The 18,550-nt window shown below is 49.7% G+C and overlaps 9 protein-coding genes across 9 annotated transcripts; 4 read left to right on the forward strand and 5 right to left on the reverse strand.

Moving 5' to 3' along the window:
• Nucleotides 1-618: 618 nt before the first annotated feature.
• N7481_005830 (uncharacterized protein) lies at nt 619-2,259 on the forward strand (the record flags this gene model as incomplete). The annotated part of the gene is made up of 3 exons (XM_057265049.1): nt 619-850; nt 914-1,791; nt 2,056-2,259. The coding sequence occupies 3 exons, from the start codon at nt 619-621 to the stop codon at nt 2,257-2,259; spliced, it is 1,314 nt and encodes a 437-aa protein (XP_057122769.1).
• A 577-nt stretch (nt 2,260-2,836) lies between these two features.
• Nucleotides 2,837-3,522, reverse strand: N7481_005831 (uncharacterized protein; the record flags this gene model as incomplete). The annotated part of the gene is made up of 2 exons (XM_057265050.1): nt 2,837-2,925; nt 3,123-3,522. 2 exons carry the CDS (start codon nt 3,520-3,522, stop codon nt 2,837-2,839), a joined length of 489 nt encoding a protein of 162 aa, XP_057122770.1.
• An 888-nt stretch (nt 3,523-4,410) lies between these two features.
• On the reverse strand, nt 4,411-4,677 carry N7481_005832 (uncharacterized protein; the record flags this gene model as incomplete). The annotated part of the gene is made up of 1 exon (XM_057265051.1): nt 4,411-4,677. The coding sequence occupies one exon, from the start codon at nt 4,675-4,677 to the stop codon at nt 4,411-4,413; it is 267 nt and encodes an 88-aa protein (XP_057122771.1).
• A 2,164-nt stretch (nt 4,678-6,841) lies between these two features.
• Nucleotides 6,842-7,921, reverse strand: N7481_005833 (FAD-dependent oxidoreductase; the record flags this gene model as incomplete). The annotated part of the gene is made up of 3 exons (XM_057265052.1): nt 6,842-7,325; nt 7,349-7,836; nt 7,883-7,921. 3 exons carry the CDS (start codon nt 7,919-7,921, stop codon nt 6,842-6,844), a joined length of 1,011 nt encoding a protein of 336 aa, XP_057122772.1.
• Nucleotides 7,922-8,850: 929 nt separating this feature from the next.
• Nucleotides 8,851-10,998, forward strand: N7481_005834 (uncharacterized protein; the record flags this gene model as incomplete). Its single annotated transcript, XM_057265053.1, has 1 exon — nt 8,851-10,998. The coding sequence occupies one exon, from the start codon at nt 8,851-8,853 to the stop codon at nt 10,996-10,998; it is 2,148 nt and encodes a 715-aa protein (XP_057122773.1).
• A 337-nt stretch (nt 10,999-11,335) lies between these two features.
• On the reverse strand, nt 11,336-11,935 carry N7481_005835 (mitochondrial 54S ribosomal mL60 domain-containing protein; the record flags this gene model as incomplete). Its single annotated transcript, XM_057265054.1, has 2 exons — nt 11,882-11,935; nt 11,336-11,811 (listed from the first exon to the last, which is right to left on the reverse strand). Coding segments are annotated over exons 1-2 (513 nt in total), but the record flags the coding sequence as incomplete, so codon positions are not given.
• Nucleotides 11,936-12,388: 453 nt separating this feature from the next.
• N7481_005836 (tafazzin) lies at nt 12,389-13,742 on the forward strand (the record flags this gene model as incomplete). The annotated part of the gene is made up of 4 exons (XM_057265055.1): nt 12,389-12,587; nt 12,659-12,677; nt 12,766-12,858; nt 12,929-13,742. 4 exons carry the CDS (start codon nt 12,389-12,391, stop codon nt 13,740-13,742), a joined length of 1,125 nt encoding a protein of 374 aa, XP_057122775.1.
• Nucleotides 13,743-13,951: 209 nt separating this feature from the next.
• N7481_005837 (uncharacterized protein) lies at nt 13,952-15,673 on the forward strand (the record flags this gene model as incomplete). The annotated part of the gene is made up of 1 exon (XM_057265056.1): nt 13,952-15,673. One exon carries the CDS (start codon nt 13,952-13,954, stop codon nt 15,671-15,673), a length of 1,722 nt encoding a protein of 573 aa, XP_057122776.1.
• Nucleotides 15,674-15,876: 203 nt separating this feature from the next.
• On the reverse strand, nt 15,877-17,866 carry dbp9 (ATP-dependent DNA/RNA helicase; the record flags this gene model as incomplete). Its single annotated transcript, XM_057265057.1, has 3 exons — nt 15,877-17,463; nt 17,543-17,619; nt 17,674-17,866. 3 exons carry the CDS (start codon nt 17,864-17,866, stop codon nt 15,877-15,879), a joined length of 1,857 nt encoding a protein of 618 aa, XP_057122777.1.
• Nucleotides 17,867-18,550: the final 684 nt, after the last annotated feature.

Raw genomic sequence — 18,550 nt, forward strand, 5'->3', positions numbered from 1 at the left:
GGAATTGAGAACAGACATTTGATTTGCCATCGAAACATCCTTGTTTCTCCTCCACAGTTGATGTCATCTCCGAGTGCGGAGAAGGCTCCATGTCTCGGGCATACATTGGTCTTGCACCGAGGATGGCAGGTTCCCTCTTTGAAGCATTGTCATTGTATTGATCGCTTTACAACCTCAATCGAAGCACACGCTTTCATAGCGGATTATGTTCCTGCCCCGACATGTCACTCTTATGACTTATGTTATACCCTTCCACCATGTCTACTGGCCATGTGTGATCTAGTTAAGCTAGCCTTGATTTTATAGTTGGTTGACATGCATGAGCTGCCAGTGGTGCTCAATGTCCCTTTCCCTTCTTCTTCTTCTTCTTCTTCTCATTCTTACTCGCTATATTTATGAATAAAATGATCCAACTGTGCCGTATACTCAATACTTTCTACCATTTCTCCTTCAAGTTCTCTCCGATGTAGTTCCGTATTGACGGAGTGTTCCGCTTCATTCAGGATGGCTCCGCTCCGCCTCCGAGAATCGGCAGTTCTCCGACCATCGAAAACATCCACATTTGCCATTTAAGAGAATGGTAAAGGTCCAAAGATACATGTTACCATGCCCAATACAATGAACGGTGGATTCAAGTTCCGATTTCTTCGCCAAAATCTGAACCTGCCCCTTCATCCACTAGTCCGCGTCTGCAGCCCCCACGTCCAAGCCCACATCCCAGCGCTCGCACTTTCTTTACCATTCAGGCAATACTCGCAAATGGCCCCCAAAAAGCCCGTCATCGCGGTCTTGTACCAGGCCCTTGCGCCGCCTATGTATGACGGCGTTAGCAAACCGCTCAAACCTGGTGGTTCGTGCATAGAATAAGAGGCCATCCAACTTTAGTTTCACCACCCGACTGACAACAATACAGGTTACAGAGATTCTGGCTCGGATGTCGCATATGCGCTTTCAAGAGAAGGGTTTACTATTCTCACGCCCGTGGAGAGCCCAGACCCTGCAGATCAGAATCAATGGTGCTATCCCGACACCGAAGAAGGGATTCTAGAGGCAGTCCAGAAAGGGGCAACACACCTCTGGGCCAATACAGTCCTCTTCGCAGAACATCCGCTGCAGACCTCGACTCGATTGACGCCCTTTGAATCCAATTTGAAAATTATCGGTCAACCCCCAATCTGCGCAGATAGATTCGATGACAAGTCATTTACTAATGACGAGCTACGGCGGCATGGAGGATTCACGTTGCCCCAATCGTGGACAGTGGATGATCCCCGGTCTAGAAAAGATGAAGATGCACCCCTCCAGAAGACTTTGGATGAGACCCTTGCCTTGATTAAGGAGAATGACTATCCCCTCGTCGCGAAACCAGTGCGCGGCAGGGGGAGCCACGGCGTGAAAATCTGTCGAAACCCTGCCGATCTCCGCGAACATATTGCTTACCTATTCGACGAATCGCCCCGTGTGCTTTTGGAGGAGTATTTGAAAGAAGAAGAGGGTACCATAACCATCATGCCACCCTCTGATCAACGAGATCAGCACTGGGCGCTGCCTCCCGTCACTAGATTTAACCATGTTGATGGAATAGCCCCCTATAGCGGCAATGTAGCCGTGACGGTCAATTCACGCGCTGTGACAGCGGCGGAAATGGAGAGCGACTCGGCATATTCTAATATTATGAGGGAATGCGAGGGTGTGGCTGGATTATTGAAGACAACCGCACCGCTACGAATCGATATTCGACGATTTGGGCCTGGGACTAATTTCGCATTATTTGATATAAACATGAAGCCGGTAAGTCAGCATGTACCATAATCTGGTCACAATTCATTCACAGTCCCAATCCAACCGCACATAGTGGGGCACGGCGAAAAGTTGCTTTTGTTGTGGCTTCTCATACTCTATTTTGCGCGACTGAATGACAGCGGCATTCCCCTCTCCTTTGAAATTGCGGCGTTGATTGTTACCGCAAATGACCCACAACTGAAGAAGCTTGGCAAAATGATATTCGATATCGCGAAAATAAGGAAAAGTACTAACACTTGATTGAACCTGCAGAATATCACCGGGCCTGGGCGCCCTGGTCGTGATGACCAAACCAGCTTGATGGGACTCGCAGCTGGGAGCATAGGCTGGGACTACCCCACATTTCTGCAATATGTGCTTGGATCGGCACAGAGTTTGGGGGCTCTTCGAAACTATAGGAGTGCATTGAACAATTGCTCACCCACACAGATATGGAGTTGCGATTCGGGCCGATGAAAATTCGTGTTGGTAACCAATTAGATACGGCGATTCTGATAAATTCCAAATAGAGCCAGGGTCTATCACATGGTTTCTTTTTATTCAATTCGATTTACAGTCTCTGATTCGCCGTTCGTAAAATAGGGAAATAAGGAAAAAAGTGAATGAACACTCTTGTCACATCATCACAATGAGCCCCCCCCCTTCCAGGATCTTGGGACCCCAAAAGAAGAGAAAGAAAGAAAGAAAGAAAGAAAGGAAAAAGAAAAGGTAAAAAGCAAAGATGATCCAAAAATTTGTCTGTATAGAGACTGTCCATTACTCGTTGCATAATCACTAGATGGAGGGGTGGAAAAAACTTGTGATTCTGCCGAAGTAGTAGCAGGCCTCCAAGGCATAAAAGAAAGTCTAAACGAAAACGAATAATATCGAAAGAGCAAAATGAAAAAAAAAACAAAAGCAAGAACCTGACGGCTGAACAAAAATAAAAGGAAAAATCGAAAGAAAAATCGATCAAAACAAATAGGAAACTCCAGGAAACTCCACATCAACACCCAATAGCAATGGTTCCATTTCCTCCGAGACTGCAATATGATCACGCAGATTGCCACTTCGCGATATCCGCTGTAGAGATATCCAGGTTTTCAGCTGTTAGTCGCTGCAAGGTTCCAGCTTGGAGGGGAGCTGAGGAAAGAAAGAAAAAATCGAGTCATCAGCAAGAGTCCAGAAAAGGAAATAGATGGGGCCGCGCCACTTGTGATCTCAGATCCGATGCAACGGCTAGCTGGCCGTTCTAGCGGGAGAACTAGTGAGGGGAATGGGATAGATAGGGCACACGGAAAGAAATATTCAATTGAATGATAATTATCACCCCCACTTACTCGGTCTTTGGGCCGCCGGAGCAGCAGCGTGCACATTAATGACTCCCGAATCGACGAACTCCTTGGTGACGACCCCATTGACAGAAGCTGCACTCAGCATCACGCGAACACGATACTTTCCTGGTCGCGAAACTGTGAGAGAGGGGAACTTAGCGTATCCGCTCATTGCATTATCGCTGCGGCTGCGAACGCTGGCCGTTAAACTGCCACCCAATCCAACAGCAGGGGCTGTACTATTTTCATCGCGCAAACTAGCGCTCACGACGAGGTGCTGTACATTTCGTGCAGGTGTGCCGATAGGCCGAACGGCTATGATGACGGGGATGGTAAAAGGGAGTCCGGGGCGCACGGCGGCAGGAGGAGCGACTTCAAAAGTCAGGTTGAATTCACGGGCCGCCATCTTTTTGTCCCTTTTTTCCAAAAAAATTGCGAAAGCCTCGAATTGAAGATTTTGGGGGTACCGAGATATTTAGCTTGGGTGTATGGCGAATATAAAGTAAAGTTCAAGCGATCTGAATGGAACCAATCGGGGAGCAATAGGGAAAACAGATCGGGGAAGTATAATTGGAGTAGGTGGATCGTAAGATAAACTTTCGCAGTGTGGATGAGGACAGACCAAGAGGCACGATCTGTGAAATAGACGTTGAAGAGTAGGGAGGAGTGAGAACCTTGAAAGGGGATGAGAGAAATTATGATGATGGTTGAAAAAAAAATGGTTCACGGGAGATCGACTGGCCTTCATATACCTCCCCGCAGCAGCCGGGACGCGAATATCGAACATTCAATATCCCATCGAGGGCCCATGTTCCAGAGAATGCGTTTGGTCAACCATCAGAGAGCTAGTAAATGTTGCCACCCGCAAAAGTACTACACAAATGGTCGGTGTCCAGGTTCCTGGGACAAGGCCAAGACAATGATGATGCCGTGGGGTATGGAAATTTGAATTCACATTGAGGAAAACCAAAATAAATCGAAAATTGGGCAAGAATGAGCGAAGATCTTACGGCCGATGAGGTGTTTCTTCGGCGTTTGCATACATCCTTGCAGGAGCACGTTCCGGGAAAATTGGAGTAGCAAAAGAAAATAATCCATCAAAATATGAATTTTGGAAAATAAAATAATCAAAAAATCAAACCGAAGGATCGACAAATTCCTTCTTACAGGGAAATGGTCAAACCAGAAGAGGGGCAGGGGGGCAGGGGCCGGCAAGTGCTAGATCTGAGAAATTGAAGATGCGCTGCAGGAAGATCTGACACTAGCGTGTAGATCGACTCTGGAGCACTTCAGGTCATGCCCACCGTCTGGCAGCCGGGATTTTGATTCGGTCACTTTGCGCTCTCTTACCGATTTTACTAGGGGCGACCTTGGTGCACAGTTGACACGCGCCTAGCCATGCACGATCGACGTTCGTGTGCAGGGGCAAGCCAGAGGAGGGTGGTGTTCCAATAGTTCCGTGCACGGATCCACTCCGAGCTGCCCCGCCTGCGATAACCGTCCTGTTGCAGCTGTCACGACGTGTTTGGATCACATCGCGGCGCTGATGAAAGCTCTTCATGGTGAGATTCAGCTTTATCTGTCCCGGGGGAAAGGCGAATTATGGGAGTGCCACTCAGGCAGCTAAATATCTATGTTTAGTGCTCTCTGGGAGGTGAAAGCTTCTCCGGCCTGGAGCACAACAACTCGGTAGAGCACATTAGAGTTGATGAGGACACGGCTGAAATACATCAAGGGAGAACAGCCTGCAGAAGTCGGGCCTCTGGGCATGAAGATGCAAGCCACAAACGGTGAACTGTGGCGCGTGGGGACTATATGCGCATTCCGTAATCAGGCCCAAAGTCCATCGGTCACTCCGAAAGGTGTTCGACAGCCGTGCTGGAGCTTAATGGGTCAAGCCCAATAATGCGCCAGATCCATGTTCTTTCTCCTCGTTTCCCGGTTATGCATATTACGCATTTCCAAGCAATAGTGTTGCCTTGGATAATGGGGTGATGGAACTCCATCGTTCACTAGCCACAACTTTTAGCTTCATCAGCCTCACTTTTTGGCCCCATCGAGAATCGTCTAGGCCGAGCCCCACTCGGGGATGCTCTGCGCATCGGGCACCACCAGGGGAGGTGGGATCCGTAAAACCATGTGTGCGCTAGGATACGACTGGGGTCAAGAATCTGAGATGCGTTCCACGCGGGAAAAGCTTCAGTCAGGTCCTGTATGGTGCTTGCCACGTCCCGCTCCCAGCGAGGCTAGACTCGACGATCATGCCGCTGATCTGACACGGACCAGTCGATAGTTCCTCCCAGGTCATGGTTTGGGGTTTCCCGCATCCACTGTTACGGGCGAGTTCGGTTAAACGGGACTCAGGTTAGCAAGATGTGTGTGCAATAGCAAATAGTGATCATGGTCGAGGGTTATCTCGGCAATCGATAACTAACTATCGACCTGGGGAGGAAGTTCTCGGAGTCCACGAACTTGTTCTTGGCCGTCTGTATCTTTGAGACATGTTCGAGATCAGGTGGGCGTGTTTCAAAGCATCAAACCATGGTTCGTGGTATGCAACTCCGGGATTTAGACTTTGGGGGGAAACAAACAAGACAGGACTGGGCGAGCCCAAGATATCCCCTGGAACTTGAAATGACACAAGACAAGCGTCAACTCCTCATCCCATGCATGGGATTGAGGTTGTTATTTCCGGGGATGTGCGGATCCTTCACGTAGGCCGTAGCAGAAAGCCGAGACCTATTTTCTGAACAAACTAGTAAGAGCCAAGGGAAGACAAGCGACCATGAACCTTGTTTGCTCTTGAACAGGGACGGACGATCAGACCCGCTCCGACGTCAATAGTCGCACCGCCACTGCGGCTGATGCTGTGGCTCCTGTGGCTAAACGCAAGGGAGTGGCGCGAGTGGCTGGAGCGGTGTGGCGGTGGACCTCATGCCTTCCCGATTAGGCAGTCTCCACGGCTCGAGCTTCGGTGGACCCGGCGCGAGGATAGAGACCGGCATTTTATCACCTCTTTCAGATCGTGCCGGTTTTAGGTCTTTGCTTTTTGCTTCCTTGATTCCCTGCTTCCGTTCTTCCGGATGAACATGGATCATCCCTCTTTCCAGGAAGGCGGGATCTTGTTGGAGAACTGGGTTTCGATCTTTGGGCTTGGAGATTGAGTCTGACATGTGAAAGTCACCGCCATACTGTGAAATGGCCCAATTACTTCCATCTATCAATGAGGAGCTACGGATCACCGGAGACTGATATGACCTGTCTTTTGGACTTCATTCTGTTTCAGACCCCGCGAGGACATTGAATGCCGGTGAATGCACCACGCATCACGTCACATTCATCTTTAGCCTTTGCAATTCAAATTATTATTTCTTTGTTATTCAAGATTACCCATTCCATCTGTTTCCCCTTTTCCAGCACTCAACTCATGCGAATTATTGAACACAACAGAATGTGAGCTGACATTCGCAGACACTATGACGATAGAGCTGACGAACTCGCAGGCACAATTACATGTGAAATCGAAGCGACCATCCTTACTGTAGCCACAGAGCTAACTGTACCACAGTCGAAACAGAGCAAAATATGCATAGACAGAAATTGCGAAGAATGGATAAGTCAGGCTTGAAAGAATGCCCCTCTCGTAGAAGGTCTTCATCCGCAGGGTCAAGTTCTCTATGATAGACCCCGGAGATCCATCAGTGAGAAATAGCCATGTCCGCATGTCATTGGTCAGGCTTGCTGGTCTGCTCTGCTCGTACGAACAGGTCCTTCTTGAAAGACTTGATTTCGGCTGGTAGATTGGTCTCAGATGTGGGTGATTTGGAAGCCTTAAATATGGCCCGAGATAGTATCAGAGCATCCTGCATGCCCAGATTGACGCCCCCGCCTGCAAAGGGTGTCATGACGTGGGCAGCATCCCCGACTAAGGTCACCCCGGGGCAACTTTCCCAGGACCAGCCCACAGGAAGCATATAAAGAGGTCGGGGCTCAGGATCTTGCCCATGACGAACTAGATCCAGCAAATCTGGATGCCAGTCGTGAAATTCGTCTAGTAATGCATTCCTGGCCGCTTCGGTATCATGGAGGTCAAATGGCGCATTTGCTTTCCGGTCTTCCGACCATGGTGCGAAGGTATACACATTCAGGCTGCCGCCCCAAGCTGCTGGCCCATAATCGCACGTCCGTCGGAGTAGGAAAATACCGACCCTCTGTTGATGAGCTTATAGTACCGGGGTGCTATATCCATGGCATCGGGGCTTCTCCAATGATAGCCAGTCAAGCCAGCATAAGTTGGCATTTGGTCGGAAATGAGTTTGCGAATCTTGCTCCAAGCCCCCTCTGCTCCGACAACCAAGTCGTACCCGGACTCTCTGCTGTGGTCGAAGATTAGGCTGCGGTTTTCATCTATAGAGCGCAGGCGACATCCCCATCTAATAAGGTGTGGTGGTACGGAATTGAGAAGAATATCGCGAAGCGTTGTCCGATCTATCTCAGGTCGGCCGCGAGAGGAATGTTCGTCCCCGCCGGGTAAATTGATATATTTGGTGAACTTCTTGTCGCAAATTACCAGAGCCTCGCCACCAAAACGAGCGTGTTTGAGAAATTCCTCATACAAGGCTGCCTCTTTCAGTGCTGCAATACCGGTAGCAGGATGAAGGTCAAGAGGTCCACCTGGAACACGAGCATTGGGAGATTTATCTGATTCGAAAACAACAATCTCAAGGGCGGGAGTTGGCAAGTAGTCGGGTGAGAGTCAGGCCCACTGGACCAGCGCCAATGACGGCGATTTTCAGTGAAGGCATCCCAAAAGCCCAAAGGCCAGAAGACAGAAGATATTGAGGAAGGTATATAAGGTCTCAGTTAAGTTATCATAAAGGTGAATAGACTGTAGATGCTACAAGTAGTAGAAGCAGGACAATCAGGGCATTTGTAAGAATCTTTATTATATGAAGTACAGAAAGGGAGTCTACACTGGCTAGAATACTAGTACCAAAGTGGTAATCAGTTCGGAGATTCGATGAGGTCGATCGCTCAATTCGCCAGGACTAGGCCTGATCGCACTCCTGACCAAAACTGTCGAAGGAAATACACTTCACCACGAATATCCGGCCAATCGGAGTGTCGGAACAGATGTACATGTCCCCCCTTATTTGCTGGCATGGAGAACAAATGTATGACAGGACAAGGCTCGGGGGCGGAGAGATGAACGGGGCTGAGCATCGGACTCTCCCTGTCCGACTCCGGCGTTTTCAATTTGCCGAACGGAGACTTCCAAAGAGTTGCGAGTAGATCATTAATTATACTACAGGTAGTAATAGAAGGAACCCACTATGAAGTGCTAAATAGGGAAGTTGGTACTAATTGCATGTGACCACTTCCCTTGCTGCTACTTTCAAGTTCAAGTTTGCCGTTGCTTTGAGTAAGATTTTGGCAGAACTTGATATTATATCGAGCGACTACATTTACTATTGAATTTTCCTATATTCATCTTTCAAGTTCTTCATAGGCCAAAAGTAGTATTGGTAAATACTAGTAACTACTACAAAGTGATGCAGAGCAACTGCAACTGCCACCCGAGCCCGTCGGAGCCGCAAGTAAACAGTCTTCCCCGACAACTCCAAATCACAACCATGATCTTCCTCGCTCGGATCTCGCCCTTGGCCAGCATCTTTGCTCATGCCTCATATTAATATTCCAGTCTAATCCTTTCCCTCTAAGGGCACACACAAGCATGGCGCCACTGAAAATTCGCCAGAACCACTCCTTTACCCCATCGCCCCCTCGGCCCCCTAAAGGACCATATACCCAACCAGTCAGTGTAAATGCTCAAATCAACCCTGCCGTTCTCGGTGAACTGTTTGCCGGAACAGTTGGTATATTCATCTTTGCCGTTCTCTTCTGGAAAATTGGCAAGTATGTCCGATCGCTGAACAGACACAGAGTGCTAAGAGAGGGCAAGTTGACAACCACTCGCTATGCCAGGACTTGGTATGGCTGGGTACCGCTTGATGTACACGAGAGAAACAAGAGAATAATCGTGAATATCTTCAGTTGGATTTTTGATTGGCTGTCGTGGGAGTCAAGCAGAATGGACTATAGCTGGGTATGGTGGGATCCGGGTCAAAAAATGACACAGAAGCGCCGGCGGCGGAGCAAAACCCCGAGCTGGATGCCTCGGTTTCTTCAAAGGTATGAGCCTCGTCCAGCCGATCAGATTTGGAACCCGGGATCCCCTACCGAATGCCATGGCGCCTTGATCGACATCATTGAAACCCAGACCGATCAAATGACAGAGCCCTCGATAGCGAACTCGACAATCAGCTTGAGTCGGTTATCACAGGAACTTTCAAGAACACACATATCGGAAGTCAGCGAGAGCTCAATTTACCAGGAATGCTTTACTCAGTTTGAGCATATGCATGGAAGCTATGAGGACAATAACAGCCAACAAAGTGAGGTGTTTGCCGCAACAATACGGACGATATCCCCAACCCCGTTCAACAAGACTTGCCCCCCGAAGCTACAGTCACAAAATATGATTCCTCCATTGGGAATCAAGTCCTGGTCCGTTCCCGATTTCAATAAAGTCACTGTGCATTCGAATGACCGCCTTGAAAACCAGGGAAATCCGCAATTGAAAAATTGCAGGCTTTATGTGGATTCCCAAAGAATGCGCGGTCAGCCGATAGCGGAACCTATACCAAAGGCACATCGCCGACATGCTCAATTGCGCAAATGCCGTGCGTGGTCTGCTAAAATGCAGGTCAAGGCAAACAGGCTAGTGCCATGTAAATTACGAGACTCATCTGGCCCTCCGGGGACCCCGTTTACTGACATACTGTCCACTTTCCGATCAGAACAGACTGCTTTAGAATCGATCCCAACCAATCGAGAAAGCGGAGATAACAGAGCACTGGGACATTTGGCCGGCCAGGTCGTGCTAAACCAATGCTATAAACCAATTCCAAGCGCACCTTTCGATGCAATTACCAAGTTCCACACTTTACCGGCCAGATTTCGTCCACAATCGGGCCACATGTCAGCGGAGGAAGTGGTTTCAAGCCCAATTTTCGAAACTATAGGACACGCGAGGGGACTGCAGGTCAGACAAATGTTGACTTTCAGAGGTAAATCGTCTTCGCAAAACGACAAGGTTTTCTTGGATCGGTTAGACCGACGAGCTGATGATGAGCTTTGCGATTGGGAGATCAGATTGATAGATGGATTGAATCGCAAGTTGGTGTGGATATTCAACGAGACGACTCCCGGCCAGAAGCCGTATCACTTTGCACAGCTAGCAAATCACTGGTTAAATAGAGAGACCTGGCTAGTCATCGATCCGGTATCAAGAGTGCCCCTTGATTCAAGACGAGAGCGGGGAGACCCACGCTTCAATGTCCCTTACCCGGAGCCGACATATGATTCCAAGCCGAAATACCCGGTCCCTATTCAAAAACGTGCCTATACACCTCGTATCGATTCGTGGCGTGCCACAGTCAACCGGCGGAGAAGGATATCTGGACTTCGCGATGCAGTGCGCACCGTGGAATTATACGAGAACTCCATTGAAGAGCCACCCGATGGACATATCGACCCTGGATGCTGGATGTTCCCAAGGCCCCCTCAGGGGTTTGAGGTTTCTACCAAGCAAAAGGATGGGTGGTACGAAGGTGGGACTGGTTGGCAAGAGACATTTGAAGACTGGCAGCATATCGGTTGGGGTTACCGTCTTCGCAAAACCATCCAGGAGGGACGTGTCAACCGCCACTGGGCAAAAGGGATTGCTAGTCGAGTTCATAGAGGTTGTCGGTCGACATCTCTTAATATCATCTCCAAGGATGCTCAACGGGTTCCGGCTTCTAGAGTGGCTGTGGTGTGAGAACCTGATGGGTTCGTCCGGGCGAAGTTTATAGCAATTGGCTGTTGTTCACTCGTTTCTCGCTATCTCACAAGAGCCTGTTATATCTCGAATCACTTCTCACCCATGTCATATTCTTACCTGTCGAGTCCGGCTTTGAACATATTATCCCTACTGCGAGCTTCCTCGGTCAGGAATCGATCCGATGCAAGTCATTGTTCGAAAGATAATTGAATTGATAAATTCTAATCGCTGAAAATAAAATCTTGTAAGTCTGGCCTCCTCTTGGAATAGCCACGACGATTTTCTCAAATGCCAAAAACTCCGGTCCTTCCTTACTACCCAAGCAGGACGCACGAATGACACTGCCAGGTCGGGGTTGATGCGTATAATACAGATGCCGATATTTTCTTTTGGCCGGCGAATAGGAGGAGTTCTTTCGTGTTCGGGGTATTGCAAAAATCGAATTTAGAAACCAGGGGGGGTTCACACGTTGGCTGACACGAGTCCACTTGGGCAGCTCTGCAAGGAAAGGAATATCCGTTAGCATAATTTCCCAAGACAGAAAGCAAGGGTAGGTCCGGAGGAAGTGGTTTGGCATACTGTGAATGCCCTTGCGGTAGCTCTTCTCCTTCTTATCGAAGAGAGTGTACTTGTCCTTGGGGAGCATCTCCTCCTCGCGGGGCATCTCTGCATACCACCGCTCAACAGCCTTTGCGCTCTGTCCGTTGCGAGCGAGGGCAGCGCTGAGGGTATCGACAACGCTGTCCACGGCGCGCAGACGCTTGCGCTGCCGGGCTTTCTGGGGGGGAGGACAGGCGCCACGGAGTCTTCCTGTAGATTCACAAAAGAGTGTGTTAGTTCACCAGGGTCATTCTTATCAATGCACCTAGCCGGGAGATACCGGAATCCTTACCAGAGAAGACCTCCGAAAAGGGCATTCGTAGGTTTAAACATGGCTGTTGGACGTTGCAGGTGGTGAGTTTAACCCGCAGCAAAATCGATCTCGAAGTCGGAACTGCGACTGGTCCGTGCGCTACTCTATAAAACAATCGCCGGATGGACGGCAAACTTTGTCGCGCATTCAAGCACCATTAATAACTGCAAATGATAGTAATTATTGGAAAGAAACTGAGAAGGATGAATTTGGAATTATCAAGCCCCCGGACATGATGTACTATTATACATTACTCGGTTGTGACACAACTTGAACGTTTCCCATACCCCGGAGTAGATCATGTGATTCCGATGGGATAAATGTGTTCGCCGAAACATCCAATCGCGCTTTACCTTCTGCGCACACCCGACCTTGACGAAGGGTCTCGATACCCCAGACCATTCGCTGCGTGCCCGAGACACGCATCTCGTACATGGATTTTCTATGAAGTCAACACCTTCTCAAGCCAACACAATGGACTCCGGTTCAACGGCCGAGGCCCCGTCCCTCCCCTGGCGGGTCTGGTCAAACACGACCATGTATGGAGTCGCTGGGCTATGCCGCGCATTCCTCTCAGGGCTGTGCCATGCGGAAGTTCATGGCCATGAGGAGTTTACTGCCCTGCTCGATTCAAGGAAGGACCCGGCGCAGAGGTCAAAGGGTTTGATTACAGGTAAGGTTTCCCCACCAGCATTTGCGCCAGCGTGGTTGAAGAGGACTGGATCGCTGATCAATTCATCTCAGTTTCAAACCATATTAGTGTGTATGTACCTTCGATCCGCCTACCTTCGTGAAAGTCTATAATGACGGATCACGACACAGATGACTGACATCCCGTTGCGACGAACTAGTATGGATGACCCTTTGATCTGGGGATTACTACCAATGCGATTTTGGAATAAGCGGTGGTCGTTCGGTAGCCATGATATCTGTTTCCAAACCAGGTCAGTTGCATTTCTGTGTTACGCGTGTTGCTTCAAGATAAATGCTGACGGGAAACGTACTTTGCCATAGACCGCTGTCATTCTTCTTCACCATGGGGCAAGTACTGCCAACACATCGCCTAGCCCATTCTCCTTTCGGTGGCTTGGGTCAACCTGCGATGACTGAAGCCATCCGATTGTTGTCCAAGGGTCCCTTCTCCGTTGATCACCACCGTGCCAGTCCCGAACGCCAACAGTTCAGTTTCCAGAATGTCTGCATCGACCCTTTCTCAGATTTATCCATAGCATATACTACCAATGGCGAAGACGCCCACTCGGCACCATCCGCATACTCATGCAACTCACATTCGTGGGTTCACATTTTTCCCGAGGGAAAGATCCACCAAGCACCCCGCAAGACGATGCGATATTTCAAGTGGGGTGTTGCTCGACTGATTCTCGAAACGAAGGAATGCCCCGATGTTGTTCCTATGTGGATTCAAGGCGTTGATGATATTATGCACGAGAGCCGCGAGTTCCCACGATTCCTTCCTCGTCCCGGCAAGGACGTGAGTGTCACTTTCGGGTCCAAGGTGGATACTGAAGAGATCTTTGGTGAAGTGAGATCCCGGTGGCAGAAATTGAAGACGAGGGTTGAGAAGGCTGATCCGCAATCCCGAGATCTTCCTGCTGGCGTCTTGAGTGATGCGTTGTTGAACGACAAAGAAGCTGTCGCGCTACGCAAAGAAGTCACCTTCAAGATCCGAAACCTCGTCCTCGACGTCCGCCGATCACGAGGTCTCCCAGACGAGGATCCGAAAGAGGGTCTGGTCGAGACATGGCTGGAAGAGGGCCCCAACCGGGAAGGTCATATGAAGGATGATTCCTGGGTTCGGGATATCTGATCCAACTTGTAAAATCACCATGTACACATATTTTGTATAGACTTAGCTTTGATAGAAGGCTGCATATGCGGGCCCCTGTGTTTACTAGTAATAAAGCCATGGGATTGTCCTGTAATATACCTGGCGTGGGGGCGACCAACGTTAGTCCAAGTGTGATTGCCAGCCGAGTCGCCGCTTCTCCTCCACAACTCCCCGCAAGCACGATTCTCATGCCCAAAAAGCAGAAAAAGTCATTCGTCTACAAGCCACCAAGCACCCCTCACCATTCTCTTGGTCCTTCTAGCATACGCCAAAATGATCAGTCCCGCCAAGCTGCAGGTTCCACGACCGATCCCTCTGTCAATGACTTGATCAGTCACCTGCGGCGTACCCAAGTCTCCCACGAAGGCCCGGCCAGAGCACCATCTTTCGTGTCCCCTCGATCAGTCCATCCCTCACTTCGGAACCTCCTACATCTTCCAGAAACCCCACCGCCACGTCCTCGTCGAACGGTGTTTGGGAGCCGACCAATCCGCCCTATCCCTGGACCCCCGCCACCCGCAAGCTGGCTATCGGGAGATACCGAGAACTCGAACTCTTCGGCTCAGGATGAAGCAGTGGATTTTGGTTGTGAAGATGTTACCCATCGACTCGACAGGTTGCCCGGAATTGCCTTCCCTGGGGAGCGCTCCCTCGTGCATACGCTCTTGATGTCCATGGCTCGTAATTGGTGTTGGCATCTGGACTATGATGGATACTTTCTAGCTCAGCTCCCTAGCCACATAAAGCAGCTTTTGCTGAGTTATCTAGCGATGCATTCCCATGGTCCAGAATTGAGCGGCCGCATGAAAGGTCTCAAGCCGCTCTTCCTGGCCGATGTCGATAATCCTGAAATTGGATATCGGATGACTGCAACTGCGGGCGATGCAACTATCATCAGATTAGATCTGTCCCGTGCCTTGGGCCGCTGGATTACATTGAAAGAACTTTCGCATGAGCTGCTCCTATCGACGAAACCCACGGCTGTTGACTCGAAGCCCGATGTCCAGGAAGCTGTCCCAGCATCGTGGGAACAAGAGGAACAGGATTTAGACTCAGAGGAACCTCCGGATAATTTGTCTACACATATGCCGCCGACTACCATCATTCCGAAGGCTATTGGCCAAGGAATGCGATTTAAAAAGCTCCACTACCTCTCGCTCGCGCATCCGAGTTCAGGCGCCGCAAATTGGAACACTTTGTTGCATCTCATGTCACATCTTCCAACTATCACACACTTGTCACTTGCCTACTGGCCTGTTCCGACTCGCACACCCAATGCTACGAATGCCACTTTGGTTCATCCGACCAACCGCTCCTTGAGATTCGCCTACAGCGGCACGGACATGTATGCCTCGATGGAGAACAACTGGGCCGAGTCGGCGGCTATTCTCCGTCAACTATCTCGATCCATCTACTGCCTGAAATGGCTTGATCTCGAAGGCTGCAGCGATTGGCTCGCCGCTATCTCCTGGACAGGCACTGACCCCGACGGTCGACCTTATCGACCTGGCTCGAACGGGCCCGAGTGGACTGGTTCCTGGCGAGATGTCGAGTGGGTCAATTTGGGACCGGGATTCGAGTACCCCAAGGATGGCCAGTGGATGAACGAGATCTCTAGATCGGACACTCAGCTTTTGGCCCGGTTTGAGAATTTCGAGAGTCGGCGTGAGCTTTCGCTCGCCTCGTCTATTCATGCTTCTGAGCAATCGCCTGCTTCCCCGGCTGAGATGTGGAATCTGGAGCATGAACGCATTCTAGCACGCTTTAAGAAACGACGGAAGGCTTGGGAAGATGCGGTTTCTCTGGGCAAAAAGGTGCTTCGGGAGATTCAGGATCTGAGAGTCAAGGCCAAGGGCAAGTGGATCGAGGGGCATATCACGACGGAGGAGGTCAATTCTCGTCTCGCGTAGAACAGTTTACGAATATATTGGTGTCGCATGTAGAAAGAAAATCCAAAAGTATTGATCGGGTACATCAGAACATACATAGAGTGAATCGAAAGAAAGAAAATAAAAATATGCAAATATGATTCCTTTTTTGGCTTCAAATAACTGTACAATGGTATCAATCATACTATCATGCGCCGACTTCCTGCCAACCAGCTAAACCCAATCTACTTCCGCTTATTAAATGTCTTGAGAGGATCAACCTTGCCACCAGCCTTCTTTCCCTTGCCCTTTCCACTAGCACGGTTACGATCTCTCGCCTTGCGAATGCGGTTCTCATTACCAGTCTTTTTGAATCCAACATAGCCCACATCTTCATTCGAGATACCCTTCCGCCCCTTAGTAGGCATCAAGTAATCGGGTACGTGCTTCAGATGGGGCTGCACACGCGCTGCGCGCAGTTCTCCATCGTGTCGCAATTGTCGCAGCTCATCGGGGTTATCCTCGAAATGGCGCTTCAACTTCTCACTCTTGATCAGCTCCTGTCGAATCTCACGAGCACGAGCCTCTTGGACCGCCAGGCGGGTGATGGCGCGCAGAGCATCGGTCATACGGTAGCGGAATGCATCAACTTGTTGCATCTCGAAGTGGTAGGGCCGGACTTCGTGGCCGAGCTTGCCTTGACGCTTAACGATCTTAGCGAGGACGATCTCGTCCTTTTTGGATGAAGACACCGATGTGGGCTTGTGTTTGCCGTATTGTTCGGCGGGCACCACGAATGAAAGGGCCATGCCGGCCTTGCCAGCGCGGCCGGTACGACCGATGCGGTGGGTGTATGATTTTGAAGTGGTTGGGAGGTCGAAGTTGAGGACGCAGGCGACGTTCTGGAAGTCGATACCGCGCGCAACACTGTAGTCCTTTTCCTTGCTGGTCATCTTGCGGCGCTTCGACTTCTGCTTGCCTTTTTCTTCTTCGGGCTCCTCCTCGTCTTCGCTGGAACCAATTTCCTCCTTGTTCTTTTCCTCCTTGTCTTCCGCTCCGTCTTCAATTGCCTCCGGGGATTTCTTGACTGGCTTGGGCACACCCATGACTTCCTGGTCATCGGCTGCGATAATAATGTCGTAAACGCCCTTGTTGAATTCCTCGACAACGTGCAGACGAGAGTTGATGGGAAGCTCTGAGTTGAGGACACAGCTCTTGATACCGAATTGTTCGAGGAAAAGCTTCACGCGGTAACAACGGTCAACGTCGCCAACGAAGATGATGACTTTGCCCTTGACAAGTTGGAGCTTGAAAATAACATATGTGAGAAGGAACTTCTCATCCTCCGCGCACTTGACAACAAACTGGCTGACATCAGCGCCTTTCTCTTCCTTATCTTCCAGCTTCAGGATCACCGGGCTACGGCAGAACAAACTCTTCAAAGTATCCACCTCCGAAGTGAGAGTGGCACTCATCAGGAATGTCTGCACACCACGTGGGATAGCCTTGGCGAGAAGGTTGATATCCTCATCGTAACCGTAGGACAGGACCAAATCAGCCTCGTCGATAACTAAGTAAGAGAGTTTCTCGAGCGACAGAGCGGAGTTGTTGACATTGGCCAGGACGCGAGTCGGTGTTGAGACGACCAGATCGGGGAAATCGGCGAGCATCGTACGCTGCACATCATCGGAGACTTTCTGTGTTAGGTTGATGGAGCGAACATCCTTTCCGCAGAACGCAGTGAAAGATGTGACGACTTTCTGGACTTGCTCTGCCAGCTCGCGGGTGGGGACGAGGATAAGACCGGTAGTGGCTTTCAACGAGGGATCGGCCTAATTGATTGACGAATTAGTAAAATTCACAGTCGAGCCCATCAATGGGGGCGTCGGTGGTAGATTTGATAAGACTCACAGATTTTTGTTGGAGAATGGATTGCAAAACCGGGAGAACGTAGGCGGCAGTCTTTCCGGAGCCAGTCTTCGCACGGGCTGAATCTGTCAGTATCTGCTATTTATATATGAATTGTCTCGAATGTGACTTACCCAGAATATCTTTGCCCTCAAGGGCCAGAGGAATTCCCTTGGCTTGTACGAGAGTCGGCTTGGTGAACTTTTCCTTAATCAAGGCTTGACGCAGTCGGGGATCCAGGCCCAAAGACTCAAAGTCAGGTTCCTGGTCTTCGACACCCGCGGTTTCGGGTGACGGAACATCATTTGCATCCAGTTTGCGCTTCATGGTTGCTATGTGGTGATTTAATCGAGGACGAAAAAAAGATGCTGCATCTGTATGGGAAATTTCGGCGGGCGGTGAGATCTTTGCGGGCGGTCAATCTTGGTCTTGATGCCTTAGTGCCTTAACGCCTACCGGTAACTAACTAGAGCGAGCTACAACATGACCTCTTCGAAGAGGCTCTTCTCAAAGGAAAGCAATCTGGACAGTTTCTGTGGCTCAATTGATTTATCTACGTAGAAGGAGTACGCTATGACAAAAAGCAAAAATATGGCAAGAGAGGGATTCGAACCCACGCCCCTGAAGACTGCGGATTTGTTTTGTACAGAGTACAGATACCTAAAAAGTACATCCACACGAAATACTCCAGGGCTGAAGCTAAAAGAGGAGAGACACACTCCGCAATAAACGAGTAATTACAACTACCTAGATCAAGAATTATCATAGAAATTCACTCTCGCGCGAGGCAAATCACATGCCCTGGGCGGATATTGCGAAATAGTAGTACCTACCTAGATAGTACTACCTAGGTATACTATGAGAATGGAGTACAGATATATATGCAAAAGTACCTTGTCGTTCATGCACGATTAACGGTCGCCTCGGGATTCGATCTATACTAACAACCTTGGAACTGGCTACCACCTCGATTGAAGACAGCAAACCACAAGATCAAATTGCTAGTATGTA

Source organism: Penicillium waksmanii (genome assembly GCF_028829765.1).
Source record: "Penicillium waksmanii strain IBT 27052 chromosome Unknown utg000005l:1.0-5232799.0:1.0-5237142.0, whole genome shotgun sequence".
Taxonomy (NCBI): Eukaryota; Fungi; Ascomycota; class Eurotiomycetes; order Eurotiales; family Aspergillaceae; genus Penicillium; species Penicillium waksmanii.